Raw genomic sequence first — 22,664 nt, 5'->3', positions numbered from 1 at the left:
CCAAGATGATCTGGGCCATCCCAGTGGGATCTTAGTAAGACCCTAAGGTATTGCTACCAATAAGTAAAGGCCGATGTGTTGCAGCACATCGTCCTAATTATTTTTTTATTTAAAATTATACAAAAAAGAACCCAGGTGGGCAGTGAGTTTGGTAAGCATCAAGGAAATGTCTGCGGACACAGTAATACCATGTACACAATCTGATTTATAGACTCATTTCTGTCACCATGGAAGCAATTTCCTATGGTATTATCCCACATGGTTCTGGAAGAGTCCCAAATGTATACGAATGACCGATATGATGCAGATGTCAGGTTCACATATGATTCAGTAGTACAGGAGTGCATCACAAGGAAGAGGACCCTAAGCTATTTGTGTGTGAGGGTGGCCATGATAATCAAATACAATGATATCAACAAACTGGCATATGTTCAGAGAATAATGTTGAAGACCAGTTCCTATGCGAAAAGTTAAAGGAAGTGCATACATTTAGCCTGTAGAGAAGACAACCAAGAGATAATACTTAACACCATCATCCAACATGTTGCACACTCCATAAATGTTCCACTGGTTATGCCGGCCAGAGCTAATGGGAATGGAAATTCAGAATATCTGTCAAGCACAGGTTATACAACACACTAGAAGTACAGTTCCTGTACTACACAATGGAATATTTGCCTCAGCAATTCCAGAAGTTATTGTTCCTTCATCTGTCCAATTCCCAGTAGACAGGGGTATGGATGCTTTTTTGAACAAATCGATTTCCCTCTTGCAACATCTGCTCCTTCTGCTCCCGATATGACAATAGCCAACTTTGAATCATTCAACCAAAACATCCATAGAGAAACACACTGGTTCACTACACATTCTTTCTATGCCATCACGGTTACAAGGTTACTCTTAGTGAAAGATCACACTGTTCCACTGAACCTGGTTTCCTCTGTGCAGTAGCTGTAAAGTGTTGTCAGCCACGTTGACTTTAATCAAACAAGACAAAATGCTGTAGCACCAATTCATGCTGAATCTACACAGTTTGTAACAATAATATAATGATAATTGCCTTCGATAAAAGGAAATAAACCATTGCAAAGAACTTGACACAGCTTTTTGTGTTTCTGGGTCTTACTTTGGAGAAGCCTCCAGAATAGTATATCATGAAGCTAAGAGCTCAGAGCTGATGAAATCAGAAACCCAGAAAACTGCTTTTGAAGCAGTATCATTGATATGACTTTGTCTGAATCAACTTTATTGATACCTGGAAATCTGGAGCTTGGTTCAGAGGTATCAATGGGTAGGGCAGGGGGACAGTGTTTAAATCTGGAAGAAGTTGGAAATGGTGTCATGATCCAAGTGACACAATGGTTGCCATCTTGCAGATGTTGACCTTCTCCCCTCGCAGATGCCCACTTCATTTAAATCTTTCATCCTACTTCAAGTTCCTCTCAAGTGCAGGAAAACAGGCTAATAGTGTCAATCATTTATACAAATGGACTACATAAATGGAGATGATTTCCCTGTGGGAAAAATACCTATCGACTTGAAATGAGGCATATACCAACTTCATTGTTTGTACCCAGAAAGTCCAAAGTTCAGCTTCGGAAACTCCATGTAAGATTAGGAAAGAGAACTCTCTGAAACTATTGGAACGCAAAGGCTTTTTTTCACAGATCTTGTTAACCGTAATATTTGCTTTTAACTTAGTGTGATGCTTGAACCCACCCATTATGTTTTAGCTTTAGGCATGAATGGAAGTATTACTTTTTAACCAACGATGTGTTCCTAAAATCCTGACTTCATATTTATTGACATGTAATGTAGACGATTTCAACCTAGATGGTCGGTTGTTCCTAATAAAAGAGGATACCTTGTGCAATCCTTCAAAATATCATTCTGAAATAGCTTCAAAGCTTCAGTTCACTGGAACTGACATTTGGCATTTAAACAAAGCTAATTTAAAAGATCCAAAAGATTGACAATGTTGGACTAGCAGGATCTAAACAGCAAAAGATCCATTATTAAATATTATGTATTTTTACGGATATAGATTTATATCCTGTCTTTCACTCAGGAGCTTACGGTGGTACACATAGTACTCTTGGGTCTATTTATTCCCACAACAATGCAAAATATTGCCTTAGGTTCTGTTTGCTGAGCAATTCTGCATGTTACCCTACAAAATATATGCATTTTGGGCAGGGTAGGATCTTACCTTTGCCTCTTCATTAACATCCCAAGTGAATGATACAGCATTATAGGCAATTTCCTCAATATTCCCAATGGTGTTGAAGCTTTCCTTATAATCAGCTGTAACAAACAACACAAAATTATCATAGATGCTTTTATAGAATACAGACATTTGTCTTTACATTCCAGTATATTTCCTTGTTATTCATGTCTTGCATTTTAGTATTGCTGTTCTGGCTCAATTTGCTGACACTAACACTTTGTACACCATCCTACAACTATTCTTCAAAGATGATAACAAGGTACTTGAAAAATTAATCAGGTTCCCACTAATTACCCTAATTATGCCAGCCAGAGCTTAATTTTGGTTGATTGCATTCTATTAGCCAATATTTTATAGGGGGAATTAATTATAGAAGAAATAACGGGGGGGGGGAGGTTGTACTGGGAAATAGTATGTGGAACACAACACAACCATTAATAAAAGGCAAAAAAAAAAAAAGGAGTTAGCATTTTTTTCTGCACTGGCACCAATCAACTGTATATGCCAACTTTGCTTAACTTTCAGTATTTTTTGCAAATCCCACTGAAACAAGTAACCAGAGATTTCAGTTGTTCTTTCACCTTGTACTTACATTCTACAAACATTCACTATTGGTGAATAAGTGGATGGACAGGACCTTCTTGCATACAGTCCAGGAGTAGAAAAGAGAACATAAAAAACAAAGCCAAGTATAGTATGAATAAAAGAGGCAGAAGAGGGAGTGGGAGATCCTGGCAAAAGTAACGCATGCCATCATCACCACTAAATTAGACTACCGCAATGCTCTTTATGTGGGGCTGCCTTTGAAGATTGTTCTGAAACTGCAGTTTGTGCATGATACAGCAGCCTGCATGCTAATATGCGAGAGCAGCTACAGCCATATAACACTTGCACTGCAGGCACTGCAGTAGTTCTCAGTAGTTTTTCAGATACAATTCAAAGTGCTGGTTTTAACCTATAAAGCACAACACGCCTTGGTTTCCAGTTATCTCCAGGTAGAATGTTCCTGTCCTGTGTGCTGGTCCAGACTGGGGAGGTTCAACAACTTCCCGCACAAGGACAACTTTTTTCCACAGTGGTCCCCACTTTGTAGAACAGCTCAAAGCGGTAGTGGTAATTGTGGTTCGAAAGGCTGTTAAAAAGGGCTTTGAGAATCAATGTCATTGTGGTTAGATTGGGGTAGTGCCTATAACTGCTCTTTTCTTTTTACTTTTAGTTCTATTATTGTTATGCTTTTATTGTTTTTACAGTTTTACTGTTGCATATTCTGGGACTGTTGTACATTTATGGCTTATTTATATTGTCAACTATTGGGAATCACTTCCAATGCAATGGTATATAACAAATAAATAAATTGTTCATGGGTTGAAGAAGGAAGTAGAGTTATCACACCCTGGGCAGCTTTCCATGATGCAGTTTTGTGCCAACCTAGTTTGGCTGGAAGGGAAGAAAGAACATGAATGTTCTGTATGACACATTCCTGATCTCTTAATCATGGTCTAGAGCAATGTTTCTCAACCTTGGCCAGTTTAAGGTGTGTGGACTTCAACTCCCAGAATTCCCCAGCCAGCACATTGAAGTCCACACATCTTAAAGTGGCCAAGGTTGAGAGACACTGGTCTAGAGACTGCTGGTTTATCATCTGTCCTGGGATTGCAATACATTCTATGCCCTAAGATTCCTTTACACTCATCAAACTAGATTTATAGAAATTTCAAGTTTTTGAATAGTGACCTAAATACATTCAAAGTAAAACCTTTATGGTGTTTCTTTATAAATTCTAAACATTCACTTTCAAAATAAATTCATGGATAATATAAACCCAGAAATCAACTTTCTGAAATGGCATTGTTACAGAATTAAACTAATTTAACTTCATAGAAAAGACATTGCATGAACAAAATGGTATATTTCTATAAAGAACATGTGGAAAATTTCTGCCCATTCTCTTGCTCCTCCTTCATTTTCTACAAAAGTGACACATACATTCTATTCAGGAGACCATTAATATTCACAACTGACTAAAAAGAAAGAATTCAGTGTAGATTCTTCTGAAAGGCTGGGATGCTGTCTGGACAAGTGAAACAATCTGCTTGGAATGTCGAACAGACCGGAGGGCACAAGGATCTGTGGAATTTTCAAGTAGGAGATTTGGCTTTCTGTAAGAGGAAGATTCCCAGATGTCCACGTTTCAGATTTTTAATCTACCTAGTGAAAAAAATTGGGCCATCTTTCACAACACATGTTATCGAGTTAAGCTACTACTGCAGGACAATGAAGAATATTAGATGAGAGATTAGAAACAATGTCAAAGATCAACATCATAAAGTAAAACCCAAAATTCCAGTAGGGAGCACTCCCCTTCCCTATATCTTCCTCTTCCTCCTATCATTCTTTTTCTGCCTTCTCTCTAATGCTGCATGTTCCCCTGGCTTTTCTTACTATACAGATTCAATTATATGGCTGCCCATCTAGCCAAAGAAACTTTGGGTAGCGAACAAGCAAGAACAAGGCAAAATAAAACTTTCCATTAAAACCAAACAAAACCAAAGCAAGTCGAGGTCCAATACAATCTCCATGGTCATCAATCACAGGCACCCATGCAAGAACTCCTATCAGTAACATCCTGGCCCCAATGCCTGGGAAAAGACACAAGTCTTCATGGCCTTCCAGAAAGCCAACAGAGTTAGGACCATCCTGATCTTGTGGGTGGGGGGAAGGCTGTTCCATAGGGTAAGCACCATGATAGCGAAGGTAAATGTCCAGCGGCCACCAGGTAACACTATATCACTAAGGGTATCTGGAAGATGTCCGCTCTGCCAGATTTGGTGGGATGGGCAAAAATCACCAGGGAGAGGCGGTCCCTCAACTAACCTAATCTAAAACCATGTAGAGCTTTAAAGGTGACAACAGCACTGTGAATTTCACCTGGAAACCTACTGGGAGACAGTGCAGCTACTGAAAGATAAAGGGCCAGGATGGATACACTATCACCATCCCGGGCCCACCAGATGTCATTGACAAATATGATCAAGCCTCCCCTTCTTTCTCTTGGCAGTTTTGTGGATTCATCCCAGAACACAAGGACGAAGGATAGAACCGCAGGAATAGTGATAAGAAAGGACCCTATTCTGGGGGGGTGGGCAGTGAAAATATCTCAGAGCAGAGTATTATTAGACCCACACCCACCCTTTCTGATTCATATAATTATTGTAACAGTAATATTTTCCAAAATTTTATAGGCATAAAAGAAAATCATTAGATACTTATTCAGAGCTCATCAAACTATTTCAAGAACAGTGTTTTCTGAATCATGTGATTGCCCCAGAAATGGTGGGTTCTCCCTTGCTGGAGGTATTTAAACATGACTTTGTCAGAGTTACTGTACTCACATTCTACACATAGATTATACATTAAGCATGGGGTTGTACCGGATGAAGTCCTAAATTCCTACGATTCTAAACAAGGTAAAAATGCAAAAGGTAGAGAGTTTAACTCTTAAACTGAGCAACGGAGAGGTCTGAGCAGAGCCCATTGATGGGAACCTCCTATTTTATACAAAACAGTGGAATCTTGCATTGGCACAATTAAATGGAACAGTTTTGCCCTAAAGGAAACTAAGTAGTCCTCCATGTGCCGTGTCCAATTTAGATCAGCATAAGTGAAAGTTAAAATCTGACAAAAGATCAGAAGAATCAGGAAAAGCTGACTACCACGAGAGAGAAAGAAAGACTAAGGAAAAGAGAGTATAGCACATAACAACAGTGTTCAAGTAGTTAATACTACCTGTAATCTCTTATAAATCTTATAATCTCTTATAAATCTTCTCTAATAAGAAGTATGATTTGTGTGAGCAGCCAGGAAAGCTGAACAGCAATGGGAAAATTTTGCTTTAAAAGACAAAGGGAGTACAATCCTGCTCCCCATGAAGTATTTCAACCTGGCAAGGAAATGGAAGAAGGGCTGATGGCCCATTGACTCTAATGCTCCCAAACTGGATTTCAGTACCAAGAAGACAGATGGTAGGCCAGAGGTCTTCACAAGATCAAAGGCTTTCATAAAAATGATGGAAGCAGAATCATGCCATTGTGCTGCAAGCTCTGCTTCTTTTGTACATGTATGTGATGTTGCAATGCAGTTTCATCACTTGCCACCCTCCCCTTGAGCTGGATGGGCCAAAACTTTACAAAAGCCTGAAAATTACTTAATTTTAATTTTTGTTGTTGTTTATTTGTTTAGTCGCTTCCGACTCTTCGTGACTTCATGGACCAGCCCACGCCAGAGCTTCCTGTTGGTTGTCAACACCCCCAGCTCCCCCAGGGATGAGTCCGTCACCTCTAGAATATCATCCACCCACCTTGCCCTTGGTCGGCCCCTCTTCCTTTTGCCCTCCACTCTCCCTAGCATCAGCATCTTCTCCAGGGTGTCCTGGTTTCTCATTATGTGGCCAAAGTATTTCAGTTTTGCCTTTAATATCATCCCCTCAAGTGAGCAGTCTGGCTTTATTTCCTGGAGGATGGACTGGTCTGATCTGGCAGTCCAAGGCACTCTCAGAATTCTCCTCCAACACCACAGTTCCAAAGCATCTTCCTTCTCTCAGCCTTCCTTATGGTCCAGCTCTCGCAGCCATATGTTACTACGGGGAACACCATTGCTTTAACTATGCGGACCTTTGTTGTCAGTGTGATGTCTCTGCTCTTAACTATTTTATCGAGATTTGTCATTGCTCTTCTCCCAAGGATTAAGCATCTTCTGATTTCCTGACTGCAGTCAGCATCTGCAGTAATCTTTACACCTAGAAATACAAAGTCTTTCACTGCCTCTACGTTTTCTCCCTCTATTTGCCAGTTATCAATCAGGCTGGTTGCCATAATCTTGGTTTTTCTGAGGTTTAGCTGCAAGCCAGCTTTTGCACTTTCTTCTTTCACCTTCATCATAAGGCTCCTCAGTTCCTCTTCGCTTTCAGCCATCAAAGTGGTATCATCTGCATATCTGAGACTGTTAATGTTTCTTCCAGAGATTTTAACTCCAGCCTTGGATTCCTCAAGCCCAGCATGCCGCATGATGTGTTCTGCGTACAAGTTGAATAGGTAGGGTGAGAGTATACAACCCTGCCGTACTCCTTTCCCAATCTTCAACCAGTCCGTTGTTCCGTGGTCTGTTCTTACTGTTGCTACTTGGTCATTATACAGATTCTTCAGGAGGCAGACAAGATGACTTGGTATCCCCATACCACTAAGAACTTGCCACAATTTGTTATGGTCCACACAGTCAAAGGCTTTAGAATAGTCAATAAAACAGAAATAGATGTTTTTCTGAAACTCCCTGGCTTTTTCCATTATCCAGCGGATATTGGCAATTTGGTCCCTAGTTCCTCTGCCTTTTCTAAACCCAGCTTGTACCTCTGGCAATTCTCGCTCCATGAATTGCTGAAGCCTACCTTGCAGGATCTTGATCATTACCTTACTGGCATGTGAAATGAGTGCCACTGTTCGATAGTTTGAACATTCTTTAGTGTTTCCCTTTTTTGGTATGGGGAGATAAGTTGATTTTTTCCAATCTGATGGCCATTCTTGTGTTTTCCAAATTTGCTGGCATATAGCATCCATTACCTTGACAGCATCATCTCGCAAGATTTTGAACAGTTCAGCTGGGATGCTGTCGTCTCCTGCTGCCTTGTTATTAGCAATGCTTCTAAAGGCCCATTCAACCTCACTCTTCAGGATGTCTGGCTCTAGCTCACTGACCACACCGTCAAAGCTATCCCCGATACTGTTATCCTTCCTATACAGGTCTTCTGTATATTCTTGCCACCTTTTCTTGATCTCTTCTTCTTCTGTTAGGTCCTTGCCATCTTTGTTTTTGATCATGCCCATTTTTGCCTGGAATTTACCTCCGATGGTTCTAATTTTCTGGAAGAGGTCTCTTGTCCTTCCTATTCTATTCTCTTCTTCCACTTCCGCGCATTGCTTGTTTAAAAATAATTCCTTATCTCTTCTGGCTAACCTCTGGAATTTTGCATTTAATTGGGCATATCTCCCCCTATCACTGTTGCCTTTTGCTTTCCGTCTTTCTTGGGCTACTTCTAGTGTCTCAGCAGACAGCCATTTTGCCTTCTTGGTTTTCTCTTTCTTTGGGATGTATTTTGTTGCCGCCTCCTGAGCAATGTTGCGAACTTCTGTCCAGAGTTCTTCCAGGACCCTATCTACTAAGTCCAGTCCCTTAAATCTATTCTTCACCTCCACTGCATATTCCTTAGGAATATTAGTGAGCTCATATCTAGCTGATCTGTGGGTCTTCCCTAATCTCTTTAGTCTGATCCTAAATTGTGCAATAAGAAGTTCGTGATCTGAACTACAGTCAGCTCCGCATCTTGTTTTTACCGACTGTACAGATGTCAGCCGCCTTTGGCTGCAAAAGATGTAGTCAATCTGATTTTGGTGTTGTCCATCTGGTGAAGTCCACGTATAAAGCCGTCTCTTAGGTTGTTGGAAGAGAGTGTTTGTTATGCAGAGTGAGTTGTCTTGGCAAAATTCTATCAGCCTATGTCCTGCTTCGTTTTGTTCTCCCAGGCCATGCTTACCTGTAATTCCAGGTGTCATTTGACTGCCCACCTTAGCATTCCAGTCTCCCGTGATGAAAATAACATCTCTTTTAGGCGTGTTGTCCAGCAGGTGCTGCAGATCCTCATAGAACTGATCTACTTCAGCTTCTTCAGCATCTGTGGTTGGGGCGTATATTTGGATCACTGTGATGTTAGATGGCTTGCCCTGAATTCGAATTGAGATCATTCTATCGTTTTTTGGATTGTATCCAAGGACTGCTTTAGCCACTTTACTATTAATTATGAAGGCTACTCCATTTCTTCTGTGGTCCTCTTGTCCACAGTAGTAGATCTGGTGGTCATCTGATGTGAAGTGGCCCATTCCAGTCCATTTCAGTTCACTGACGCCCAAAATGTCTATTTTTAATCTTGACATCTCACCAATAACCACATCCAATTTGCCCTGGCTCATAGATCTTACATTCCGGGTTCCAATGGTGTGTTGATCCTTAGAACATCGGATTCGCCGTTCACCACCAGCACCGTTGGCCGGTAGCTGCCCTTTCGGCTTTGAGCTAGCTGCGTCATCACGTCTGGGGCTAGTTGAACTCATCCTCTGTTCCTCCCCAGTAGCATTTTGACCATCTTCCGACCTGGGGGTCTCATCTTCCGATGGTATACCGACATATCTCTGGTTGTACTGATCCATTTAGTTTTCATGGCAAGAATACTGGGATGGGTTGCCATTACCTTCCCCAGGGATCGCATTTAGTCTGACCTCTCTGTCATGACCTTCCCGTCTTGGGTGGCCCTTCACGGTTTAGCTCATGGCATCACTGAGGTGCTCAAGCTCCAGCACCACAACAAGGTAACAATCCTTTGCTGAAGAATTTTAATTTACTTAATTTAATTACTTTAAGAGCCTTAATAAAACTCTGCTTTTCAGTTGGTGGGCCACTATGTTGGGTAACCACATGAGATAAAGTGATTCACAGACAGGCCCATGTCCCCAACCACTGTTAACCTATTGCCAGTTTTTTTTAAAGATGGAGAAAGAAAATGAAATCAAATGGAGAGAACAGAGAAGGTGGGATTAGGAAAGACGGCCATGTAAAGACAGCCTTCCCTAGCTTAGATGTCTTGGACTGGAATTCCCAGAATTCCTAATGAGGTACAGCCCAGCACATCAGGAAGCTACCAGGAGCAGTAAAAATTGGTGTCAAATACACACATCTCATGTAGGCCAGTTGGAAAGATATTATGGGAATGTGTTTGATTGGTTACCATGGTGATGAGAGAGAGTAAGTTAACTGAGTGGGCAGTTTGAAGACAGAAAACTGATGACAAATTCTGGGAAGCTGGAATCTATAGTTTTGAATTTACTTTGAACATATGAGTTGGTTATTCTGCTACTCTTATAACAAGTTGTTTTTGTATTACTAGTTCACCTAAAAATATTTAACACATAAAATAAATTAAGTTTAGGTTTTGAAGAACTTGTCGTCTTTGCTTAGACTGAATACTTACTCTCCCAGAAACACTATACTGTATTTTTCAAAAGGTGAAAAGGAAGTCCCATACTGTGAATGTGAGTGTGAAAAATACTTTAGTGCAGCCTTGTTGCATACCACAACCAGACTGGGCTTGCCAGTTGGCTATTCCCACTTCAGAATAAAATTCACTTCTGGATGTGCCTATTCTGGTTTCCCAGTTGCACATCTCCAAGCTAATGAAAAGCATCAGTGAAAATGGGAGCTCACAGGATTGCTTAATCACTCACCAATGTCCAAGACCCTCTGTTTGGCTGTGTGCTGTCGTGAATGCCAATATTTCCAGTGCTTCAGCTGCTCATCCCGGTTTTTATCTTCACTGAATACAACCATGATCACGCTCTAGAAAGACCACACAACAATCATCAAATGGTTATGGTCACTAAACCCAAATGCTAAGGACCATAACTGTTCTCCTTTTAGACTCCATCAACGTCATGTCTCAAATGCTTTTCGTTAAAGCTTTGTTTAGCATGAGGCAACCAGGCTCCCATGTCAAGAGAAATAAAAGAAGGAACTCATGAAGCCTAACAACAATTACCAAGAAAAGTAATCTTCAACTTGCAGAAATATGGGTTGAAAAAGTCAATTAAGTCTATTGAGTCCTATGGCTTCTTTACTGCATCCACCATAGACAGCTGTTTGTACATGTCCACTGAAGCAGAGCCTGCCACCTTCCTGGGAATAGATTCCCTTACTGACTGAACTGGTCATACTGGACAAAGAATTCCTTGCTGAACCACCCACACTTCTCTCGGACGATATAATATGTTCCAGTGGTAGCATTCTCAGCAGTGGAGGATCTCACCCTTTTGATTCCCCACAATGTCCTAGAGCCATTTTATATCAGGCACATAGTTAACACTGGACTGGTGGTTGGATTGAATTGCCTAGTATTGCTCTGAGCAGCTAGACAGAAAAAAAGTTTAAACAGTCCCAGCTCTGCCAACTGGCCAAAAATGCCAGCTTTGCATGGCACTCAATCAACCCAAATTAGAAACAAGTATGGCTACTCCCAGATAACAAACCACAATAATTCCTTCTTATAAAATTTAGTAAATGAATGGCAGAATTATGAAATCTGTGGATTGCCATCACTCACATTTCATGTTTAGAGCTCCAAACATCTGGGGGATGTACAGTAGATACCAAAACAACCATCTTCTCCCACTGAAGCTTGCCTGAATCTTAGCACTGTCATTACAGATCTTTCTCCATGTCTCCCTACTTTCTGGAGTCACAGGAGTGATGACAAGGAGACAGTGTTTTTCTTTATGGTACCTACATTTAAAACACTCAGAGAGACTTGCTTGGCACTAAATATGATGCCTTTCCAATACCCGACGAAAGATACATTTTTATTTGCTTGTGTTCCTAGTATAAGCTGTTTTTAACTGATACTTTCAGGTGTTTTGAAAGCAGTGCTGGTGCAAGTATCTTCTGTCTACACACAAGAATGCTCAAAAACTGAGAAAGGGTCTCAAAATGACCCTACTGAACTTTGAAGAGATGCAGCCGTCTTAATATTTTAAGCTGTGGATTTGAATGGGCGCTTTCCAAAGCTCTTGCTCTAGTAGCTTTTGCACAACCCTCTTTGTGGTCACTTTATTTTTTAGAAGAAAAACTTGCTATACAAGTTTCTTAAACTGCAAAATAAAACATCGACATTTCAAATAAACAGACAAAACCTTTAGCATTTTAGCATGTCATGACAGGTGTAGTAGTCCATGACATTTTGCATTGAGAATTCACTTCCAGGTCCCTGACTCACAATCTTTTTGGAGAAGGATGAGCTTAAGCTTCTATTAAGATAGTGGTGGTTATAACTGTATTCAAATGTCAGCAGAATCAAAACAAGGACACGCATTAAAAGTCTTTTGCAAACCAACATTATCAATCACATGCAAGACTAGCCATACCCGGACTTTGCTGATTGGATATCTGAAGCATTTGTTGTCTCCAGCTTCACTCAGCGTTATGGCATAAAACTGCCCTTTGTTTAAATAAGTCATTGGTCCTTCTCCTTGTTTTTGACGGAGGGATTTGGTAGCTTCCAAAGTATACCGAAATGTGTTACTGTGAAGAAAATAAGAATAAACTTAGAAAATATTGAGGGAGGGTTGAATGGAGGCCTTAACATTTTAAATCCGTGCCTTAGATCAATGCAATAATTCATATACTGTAAATATGAATGGTTGCAACCTTTTAAAATATTGTTATTGAGATACAAGTTCAGTCATTGCTGATGTAACCACACTCTGCTAAACTAATGTTACTTATCTTAATAATGACACTCCAGTAACAAACATTAAGCTGTGCCAAATAAAAGGCCACAATTGAAAATCCAACCCAGGTCAATAGCAGCTATTCGGGACTTAGGCATGGCCAATATTTAAGATATACCCAATCACAGTACTGAAATTCATATAAAGTCCCTTGTCTACAGTATGCCCTGCTCACATAAAAGCAAAATTTGCTGTGACAAAAGAAACAGCCTTCTCAAGTCAAACTATGTACAGTAGCATAATCAATTCCTAGCACAGACACCACGCATTTTTGTTTTACATGAAACTGAACAGAGGAACAAATCCAGATTGGCACTGATTGCCAATATATTACAATACCAAACAAAACAACCCCCCCCCCAAAAAACACTCTCTTTGATTCAAATGGGAGCCTTGTATTAGGAATAATTGCTGCATGGGAGGAAATTTCTGGAGTATTGCAGAACAGAAGAAAAGAATTATGATTCTGTCCCGTGCACAGCGATCCGAATCTGGATGAGGTAAACTATGCTTCCGTTCCATGAATTTATTTGTAGTTACTTAATGAATTTCTATCGCATTTTTTGTTTCTTCAACAGTCAAGTTGGCGTACAATGATAAAAATGTGTGTGTGCGTGCGCATGCACATGTGTGTATCCCTAAACGAGGAAAACAACTATCTACCAACTCACACTGGACCAGCATGGTAGATTATGGTCTATAACCTTCCGTGAAGAGCCCTTGATTCATTACCTGCATGATGCACTGATGATGATTATGATCACGATTATAATGAATGTAATACTTAATATAAAACAATATATATAATACTTAATATATAACGAACAGCCTCATGTGGCGCAGAGTGGTAGGTGGCAGTATTGCAACTGACACTCTCTCCACGACCTGGGTTCGATCCCAGCGGAAGCTGGATTCTCAGGTAGCCGGCTCAGATCGACTCAGCCTTCCATCCTTCTGAGGTCAGTAGAATGAGTAACCAGCTTGCTGGGGGAGGTGACAACTGGGGAAGGCAATGGCAAACCACCCCGCTATAGTCTGCCAAGAAAACGTCACAAAAGCAGCGTCCCCCCAAAGGGTCAGACATGACTTGGTGCTTGCACAGGGGACCTTTCACCTTTCACATATAACAAACACACACACCGCAGATTTAATGTAGCATGCAAGCTGATTCTTAATTAAAAAAAACACCCAGATGTGAATTAACTTATTCTACCAAGCTTATCTCACCCCTCACTTAGTCAAGCTAGCAAGACAGGTAGAATTAAAATCCTCCATTTACAACTTTTGTAAAACTCAATAGAAGGAAAGGATAAAATTCCATAATTAGAAAAAAACCTGTACATTTCACTTGATGATCTTGGACTATTTGTCCTGGGAGTGCAAGACATCAAGCACAGCTCTGAGCATACTGGAGCAAGGCCAACTGAAAACTGTAACACCTGGGTAAAAATGCAGATTTTCAAGACAGTCCCACAGTGGTACTGCTGAGAAAGTGTGCTGAACAAAACATATAATATCTCTTCTCGTTAAACTAAAACTTTAATTGAAATGACCCCTTAATTTCCCATACTTAGAATAGCAATCCTATCCCTGTACTTGTTCAGATCAAGGACAAGACCCATCTTTGGAGGTAGATCTGTGTGACATGATAGCTCCACCAGACATGAGCACCACCACAGCCAATGTTTAGAAAGCATGGGCATGTTGTTCTTATTTTTTATATTTAAGGGCAGCTGCCCAGAACTAAGCAAACTTCTGAACCTATGTCCAAACTCAGTACTATAGCTTCTCTGCACCAAAGCAACCGGTGAAAATATCTTATGAAATACATGTTTGCAATCCAGGGATCCTTCGTAACTGAATGTTAGGTTTTATACTTAGTCTCAAATGAGCAAATTCAGCACAGATTTAAGTAAATAGGAATTTATTTTTTAGCAGGGATAGTAATGTAATCTATCATTACACTCAGCTTCCTTCTGAGTTTAACTGTAATTGTCTGAAGTGGGAATAGTGACTGGAGGGAGGATGAATTACATTCCAGTTGTAATTCAAAGTGGTAGCTTGGTTTTGAATGGAATCATTAGTTTTACAAAAGACTTGCTCCTGGTAAAGACAAGACTGGATGTTGAGTCTCTCTTTCTTCTGCAATATTCCTCCCTCAACAGAGGATTCTTTGTTGTACACCACCCAGAGTCACTTCTTGGGAGATGGGCAGCCATATAAATTTGAAAGACAGACAGACAGGCAGACAGGATTGCTCTTATTTTGTCCTATGCATCTGTCTGCCTCTTTCACCTTTTCAAGCTCATATTGGTAATGAAAAAAACAAAATTCTGTCTCAGCAAATGTTCAGAGGCCTTTGCTCTTCAATTCTTTATCCCTTTTCCTGAGCCATCATTTGCTGTCTGGTGAATTTTAATGTTTTAGTGAAAAACAAATTGAACCCAAGCCTAAATCTCTCCTCCCCTTTCTTACAACGGTGTGATAACTGCCACACCCCACTGTGTGCACTGTGTGCTGCAACAGGATTGTGCTCATGCAACCTGCAGGATTCTAGCTTCCTGTCTTTGAGGATCTTTTAAAAATTCCTGCATTTCATGGAAACATGTTTTCAAGTCACTATGTCATCGACAGTGATCACAGAGTGTTACTGTATAGACAGGAGAATAAAGAAACAGTGGGTAAACACAACCAGATCAAAATTAGAGCACTCTCTTTCCCAAGTATTTGTGGTGGAGAAAGCTGGGATTTGAGAAACTGCCAGTAGCTGAAAGAGTGCTATGCCACAGCTAAAAGCAGCGGGGTTCATTCTTACAGTAACCTCCAGTTCATGGACAAAGATATACCCCCTAGTTGTACTAAGAAATTATCTGAGTAGTAATGCTTTATTTTTGAAACCTAAATATACGAAATAACCCATATTAATTATATTGATAATATTCCTCTCTTTCACTTATTTAAGAAGAAAGGTTCTTCTTTTGGAAAAAAAAGAGATATCCTTTGCATTTTAAAAAAGAAAATATGCTGCAGGTGAGACAGCTAATGCTTTTGTAATGCATTCTATCGCATACATTCCTCCACAGCTATTCACAAAGCAAAAAGTAAATTCCTTAAGGGTCTGCACTGAGATTGTGGACCAGGGCTTTTTAAAATATTTATAAATGACTTAGAATAGTGAGTGCTTATGACCCCAAATTATTTCAGGTGGCCAAATGAAAAAAAGGGCTTGAGAATATTTTCCAAACTGGGGAAATGGGAAATGTGTTTTGGTCCAAATAACTGCAATATAATGTGCATTTGGGAAAAAGAATCTGATCTTCACTTGTATGCAGATGATCTCTAACCTGACAGAGATCCTCAGTGGATCTTGAGGTCCTGATAGGTAATTCAGTGAAAATGTCAATCCAATATCCCACGGCTGTGAAGGTGAATTCCATGCTATAAATCATTCAGAAAGGGATCAAAATAAAAGCACCAATATAATAATGTCTTTCTAAAGATATCTTGTGGATACATTTAGGATATCGGGCATACTTCTGTTGCTGTTTCTCAAAAAATTAAAGTAATACCGGAAAAGGCTATACACAAAATGATGTGGAGTTGCAGCTTTTTTCCATTAGAAAAAAGAAAAGTAATGGTAGAGATGGTAGAGATTTTTAAAATTATGCATGATGTGGAGAATATGAATAGTGAATGTCTTTCCCCCTCTCATAAGAATATAACTTGGATTTAACCTAGATTTATCCAGTGAAGATGAATGATAGAAGAATCTGGACAGATTAAAACAGTCTTTCTCGACTTTTTTACCCTGTTGGGACCTTTGAAATAATTTTCAGGGAACTCCTGCATAAAAATGTCAAAAAATATGAAAACTTCACAGTACAATTCACTTCTAGCTTACACAATCCACATTTTCAATAACTGCAAAGTGGCACTGGCTCCAGCTGTGCAGGAATCTTAATTAGAACATCTACAACTGAATGCTTTTTAGTCTGCATCAGTGAAAATACAGTTTCTGAATCACAGGAAATCATTGTTCCACTTTATTCTGTTCAAGTATTTTATCCAATTCTGAGCATCACACTTGAAGAAAGATTCAGACAATCTTGAACAGGTTTGGAGAAGGGCAACAAGAATCAAGGAACTGAAAACTAAGTAACAGGTAAAGAAATCAAAGGTGATATGAATGCTTAGTCAAGAATGAAGGAAATAACACTTTTGAAACATCTGAAGTGGTGTTACACAAAAGAAGGCCAAGAGTTATACCGTCCCATTCTAGAGGGCAGATTACTGAATTCAGTTTGCAGAGAGGCAGATCCTGCCTGACTGGGAAAATGTGACTGGAACCAATTGCTAAGGGAAATAGTAAGTACCCCTTCATTGGATATGCAGCATTCAAACAGAAGTTACTCAGCCATCTGCCAGGGATGATTTATCACCCCAGGCTGTGCTGGAGATGCCATGGAACTCTGGAACTGGTGGCTGGAGGTTTAGGGACTGGATAGAATAAAACAAGCTCAGATTAAATCTTATCAAGTTGCTGTTTGTCAATAAATATCTGGGTAATATGGAGATATCAGTCCTGGTAGTTGTTCTTACAGGATCAAGCTTCCCTTGCAAGAAGTGATGCGGTTCCTCCTGGATTTTCAGTTCCTGATTAAATAGCAGGTGGAAGCTGTGGCCAGGGAGACTTCATCCAGTTTTGACTGAGGTACCACTTATGACCCTACCTGGATCAGATGCTCTGGAGCTGGTTAACTTTCACCCTGATCACTGGACTGCACTTTGTGTGAATCTGTCTTTGGAGATGACCTGGAGCTGCAGTTGACACAAAATGCAGTACCTAGACTGCTAGTGGGAGCAGTCATTGCAGGATCACACCAATTTTAAAGTCACTGTACTAGCTACCAATAGCTTTCTGGACTCAATTCAAAGCCCTGGTTATCACCTATAGAACCCTATTCCACCCCTGCCCTTCCAGGACAAACATCTAGTGAGGCCTTGCTAAGAGCCCTTCACCATGTAAGGTACAGGAGGCATAGGCTAGATGCCAGCCCTTTTCTGTAGTAGCCCTCCATTCTGGAACATATGCCCTAGGAACTTATGTTTGGCTCTATCCCATCTTATAATCCACAAGTCATCAAGATCATTTTATATCAGTGCCCTTGATTCTGACTAATTATAGGTGACCATCATATATAGATATAGTATTGATCGAATTTTTGTGTTATTCTGATTTTGTTTTTATAGTTTCTTGTTCTAAACTGCCCAGAGTATTAAAAAATTGGGGAGGATGATAAATAATGATAAATAAATATACAAAGTTTATTCTTAAGTGAAGATTGCTGACTAGAAGGAACTAAGCTTCAAGGCATAGAATTTCTTGCCTCATAATATTATATTCAATTAAAAGAAAAGGGTCCATCTTATCCTGATGGAGTTACATAATCTATAAAAACTGTTTCTTTGTGATTCAATTCCATTTTGTACTGATACTAATGACAATTCAGATGATCTTAATTGTCTTCCAATTTTTCCCATTCTAGCCTTAGTAACTACAATGTTTCCTATGAAGCACGTGATGCTTGTATGTGAATCTAGCAACCATTTAGGTAGAACTGATCCTTACCACTTTCTTTCCTGATGGAGTGACAATGTTGTTCCATATTAGTGCAAGGTAACATCTATATTGCATTCACATATTACAGTAAGATGAAGAAATCACTCTCACAACTGTAGATATCTCTGGGTGCATAAAGTCTTTATACTGGTGGGCTTCCCTTGGCCATACAAAATGACGTGGAGAAGAATTTTCCAATGCTTAGTGTTACTTTGCTACATGGCACAAATAACATGTATAAAATGCACCTCTAGTGGATCCCATTACAAGATATATTTCTTCTTCTGAATTTCATTAAGAAATATAGGAGAAGGAAACAGGGGCTGGGTATGCTGAATGCAGATTAACGAAGTGTCCTTAATGATAAATGGCCAAGCAAAATCAGTGTCCTCCATGCAACATTATAGCCTGAAGCCAATCAAAAGTCTTTAGAAATCTAGTATACCTTCAGTATCTTCTCATTGCCAATACTTACTTGGCTGTTTGTTCATAAATATATTCTTCAGGACCCACAGAACTACTGCGAAATTTCTGAAAGATGGACAAATAAAATATGTATCAGGAGTAATTGAGCGGGAAGTCATAACAAACTTAAGCTCTACTGATTTCAGCATGACTGGATTCAATTCATAGATCTAAAGCCAAGATCTTTTTTAAAGTGTTCATATGAGGTACAATAATATCAAGATAACCTTAAAAGAGGCAAGAAAGTGCTTGCTATTTGTAGTTTTTATAAACACCTGTATTCAAGATTCTTTGAATCTCAAAAGTACTTCGGATAATTCTCTAAAAACCTCCCAAATGGACTATTGCAATGTACTCTACATTGCAACGGTCACTAATGTAACAGTTTGGGGCTGCCCTTGAAGAGCCTCCAGAAGTTATGGCTGGTACAGAATACGGCAGCACAGGCAGTTATGTGCACTCCTCAATCAGTGCATGTTAAACATCTGCTCCATGAGCTGCATCTGGATTCAATTCACAGTGCTGGTTGTAATCATGCCCTTCATGGCATGAGATGGGTTGATGGACCACCTCTCCCTCATTATGTCTACCCATCCCATGCTCTGGGTTCCATCTGCTAAGGAATGTCATCTGGCAGAACCCAGGAAAGGAGGGTTTTCTGTCATAGCATCTGCCCTTTGGAATATCATTTCCCCACAGATTAGTATCCTAGGAGAGAAAGAGTGGGCCTGAGCCTACCACATCCTTGTATTCCATCACTATAGCTTTCCATGTGTTGGATGAGTAACTTCTATTAGCTCTTTTACACCTGACTCCCAGTGTATTCTCCCTTTAGAAGCTTTTTTGCAAGAGTTCATATAACATATTTCAATATTAGCACTCAGTCCCATGATTACTGTGCAAGTCCCATAATAATGGGACATTCCATTGTTTATATTTTGAATAAATGCACAAAAAAATAATGTCAAAAGGGAAGTACAAATTGCAGATTCTCTTCTAACAATGTTGTATCTCTGTTACTGCACACATGAACAATGAATCACCCAAAACATTTCTAGACCTGTATATAAGAGATTCTTATGGCACTAAATCTCAACTATTTAAAAAGTGTACATTCTACATTTCATTAAGCCTTTCAGGGCAACTTACAAATACAAAGCAGAATACAAAATTCAAAACAGTCTAAATTAAAACAAGTTAAAATTATATGTTAAAATTATAAAAGGATCAAAACGAAAATAGATAAAGCTAATAGATTAGAAAACGTAACAGAACAGAAATAATCCTTTCTGTTATTGAAAGGATAAGAATGTTAGCACCAGGTGCAGAGATAATGCCACAAACTTAGTAACAGCATTGAAAGGCTCTCTATCTCGTCATCTTCTGCCTTTGGAGAGGGACACTTGGAAGACATCCTCCAAAGATGGAATTTATCCCACTTGGCAACTCAAATCCCTGATTATCCATGAAATGCAAGACTTTATTTCTCAGCTATGCCTACCTCACTGACTTATTGGGATGATAAAATGAATGAACTACCCTGAGCAAAATTGAGGAAAATGAAAAACCTGTGAAAAATGAATAAACATCACTCCTGCTCCCACAGTGCCCAAAATAACAGACATACCTCTGCCCCTCCATCTTTAAAGGTATCACTGTAAGTACTATCTGGAGTGCTCCGCTGATCGTCTTTCATGTAGGTTGAATGAGGTGTGATGCTGGGCACATCGTAATGTGCATGTTCAAATATGACCCCCCGATGCTCTTCATTTTCTCCCCTGGCATAATGCACTGGAGGAGTCATGTAAACTGGGGTATATTCTTCTGCTTTCACCACCATAACCCCAGTCACAGAAATGGAGGATGGGCTTCCTGATACATTTGAACTGAACTGCTCCCTTTTGGAAGCGTCCAGCTGCTCTTGGTTCACGGAGAGGTTTACTGGCACCGTTTTCAAGACCTGCACTCTGTTTTCACTGTTGCTGCTCAAGTTACTTTGCGTTTCACTGGTGGGAAGACAATTCCTGAGGAAAAAAAAACAGTGAGTAAAAGAGAATTTTGGGAGGTGGTGAATAGATTGTGAGTAAAAGGTGAAAGGTCCCCTGTGCAAGCACCGAGTCATGTCTGACCCTTTGGGGGGATGCTGCTTTTGTGACATTTTCTTGGCAGACTAGAGCGGGGTGGTTTGCATGCAAATAAATGATCAAATTAGCTTTGTGGAGTCCTTGGTGCTCTCTGAGCTTGGTTGTTTGCTTGCAGATATTTCATTACCCAACTAGGTAATCTCATCAGTGCTAGTGAGTGTGGGGTTTGCTTCCTGTATATATACACTGTATACAAACAGGGAGCAAACCCCACACTCATTAGCACTGATGAGGTTACCTAGTCAGGTAATGAAATGTCTGCAAGCAAACAACCAAGCTCAGAGAGCACCAAGGACTCCACAGTTCAACCCTGAGCTACAGATATTCTCTTCTATGCAAATCAGGTTTATTTAATTTAATATCATTACAATGGTGTTGATATTTGTGTTGGACTAGAACAGGGAACCCCACATTTGAATTTGCTTTGGGTCATGAAACTCACTGGGTAAGCTTGGGCTAAGTGGAACTATGAATGCCAAATTTGAGTTCCTTCGAGGAAAGGTGAACTATAAAACAATAGTCCACTCTGCTGTCATGATGTTTATAATGCTTTGGATTAATACTGCAAACAATCCTGGAACGTATTGCGAAGGGCAGTATAGAAACAACAATAAACCATCTGAACTGCCATTAATGTAACAGTTCCATGGGTGGCCTGCCCACTGTCTACCAGTCCACCATGGAATGCTGCTGTTGCTTTTGCTGCAGAAGAGGCATCCAGGAGGAGTGGTCCTTCTGGAAGGTGGATTGCATTTCACTATGAAAGAAGTGTGCTCAGAACCAGATACTGTGGGTAGGATGGTCTTGCTGACTGTGTGCCGCCCTTATGTAAGAGAGTGGGAAATGCAGTTAAAACCTTTTAAAATATTAAACAGTATTTTAAAGTTTAAGAAAATGTTTACAATACTTCAGTTGCTGTCTTCTACAATCCTGACATTTCCAGCTTGTCAGTTTCTTGATATTTTTTCTTAACTTGGCTAATTTTATCTTTGCCATGCCTTATTTTCTTAACTCATTCTCTTTTCATGACATTTTTGTGGAAATTGGGGGCACTTGGGGAGAGAGAGAAGAACTTTACAAACCAACAAGGTCTTTTTCAGTTCATATGCATCGAATTCTCCCCACACACATATGCAGAGACTAGATGAAGTTTCAGAAGCACCGTACCTTTTGTCCTGGTCTTCTTGATTATCACTCACTTTGTTAACAGGCAATAATCTTCTATCTCTTGGAACCTGAAATATCAAGACATATGACTTTTGAACGTTAAATTTATTTATAAGAATATTAAGGTCTCCCTAAGGATTGTGGTGGAGCTTAGCTAGGATTGGTGGCCAGATCAAACTTTCAGATCAGTTTTATTTGGTCTCTGGTAACTTATGGATCACAAGAAAGTAGCCTACAATTTCAGGGACAGACTACAGCTGGCTCCAAAACACATCTCTTGGTCAATTAATTTATTTGTTTGCAAGACGCATATGGCTGCCTATCTCATATGATGACTCTAGGTGGCTTACAACAATCCATAAAAGACAGTTAAAACCCAAAGTACTCTTCCCCCCCAGGCACCAGACCAATCTCCTTGCATTAACTTCTTGGACTGAGCCTAGAAATGCAATTTTTTTTTTTTTTGTAAATCTGTTCAATAGTGTCCGATTCTCGGAGACTGCCTGGACAAGTCCCTGCAGTTTTCTTGGCAAGGTTTTTCAGAAGTGGTTTGCCATTGCCTCCTTCCTAGGGCTTAGAAAGAGGGACTGGCCCAAGGTCACCCAGCCGGCTTTGTGCTCAAGGCAGGACTAGAACTCATGGTCTCCCAGTCTCTAGCCTGA

At 40.0% G+C, this 22,664-nt stretch overlaps 1 protein-coding gene across 2 annotated transcripts in view; it reads right to left on the bottom strand.

Annotated features, from left to right (window-relative positions):
* GRHL2 (grainyhead like transcription factor 2) overlaps window positions 1-22,664 on the bottom strand; it is an 85,372-nt gene that overhangs the window by 47,393 nt on the left and 15,315 nt on the right. For both annotated transcript variants that reach the window (XM_063299571.1, XM_063299570.1), the window contains exons 3-8: window positions 22,003-22,070; window positions 20,319-20,715; window positions 18,702-18,757; window positions 12,241-12,397; window positions 10,552-10,663; window positions 2,210-2,304 (exon numbers count right to left, since the gene is read on the bottom strand). In XM_063299571.1, the coding sequence (XP_063155641.1) occupies window positions 2,210-2,304; window positions 10,552-10,663; window positions 12,241-12,397; window positions 18,702-18,757; window positions 20,319-20,715; window positions 22,003-22,070 (885 nt within the window). The remainder of the gene's footprint in view (window positions 1-2,209; window positions 2,305-10,551; window positions 10,664-12,240; window positions 12,398-18,701; window positions 18,758-20,318; window positions 20,716-22,002; window positions 22,071-22,664) is intronic.

The sequence above is a fragment of the Candoia aspera genome, chromosome 3 (genome assembly GCF_035149785.1).
Source record: "Candoia aspera isolate rCanAsp1 chromosome 3, rCanAsp1.hap2, whole genome shotgun sequence".
Lineage (NCBI taxonomy): Eukaryota > Metazoa > Chordata > Lepidosauria > Squamata > Boidae > Candoia > Candoia aspera.
The sequence above is the reverse complement of the archived record's forward strand: the minus strand, read 5'-3'. Positions and strand labels throughout refer to the sequence as shown.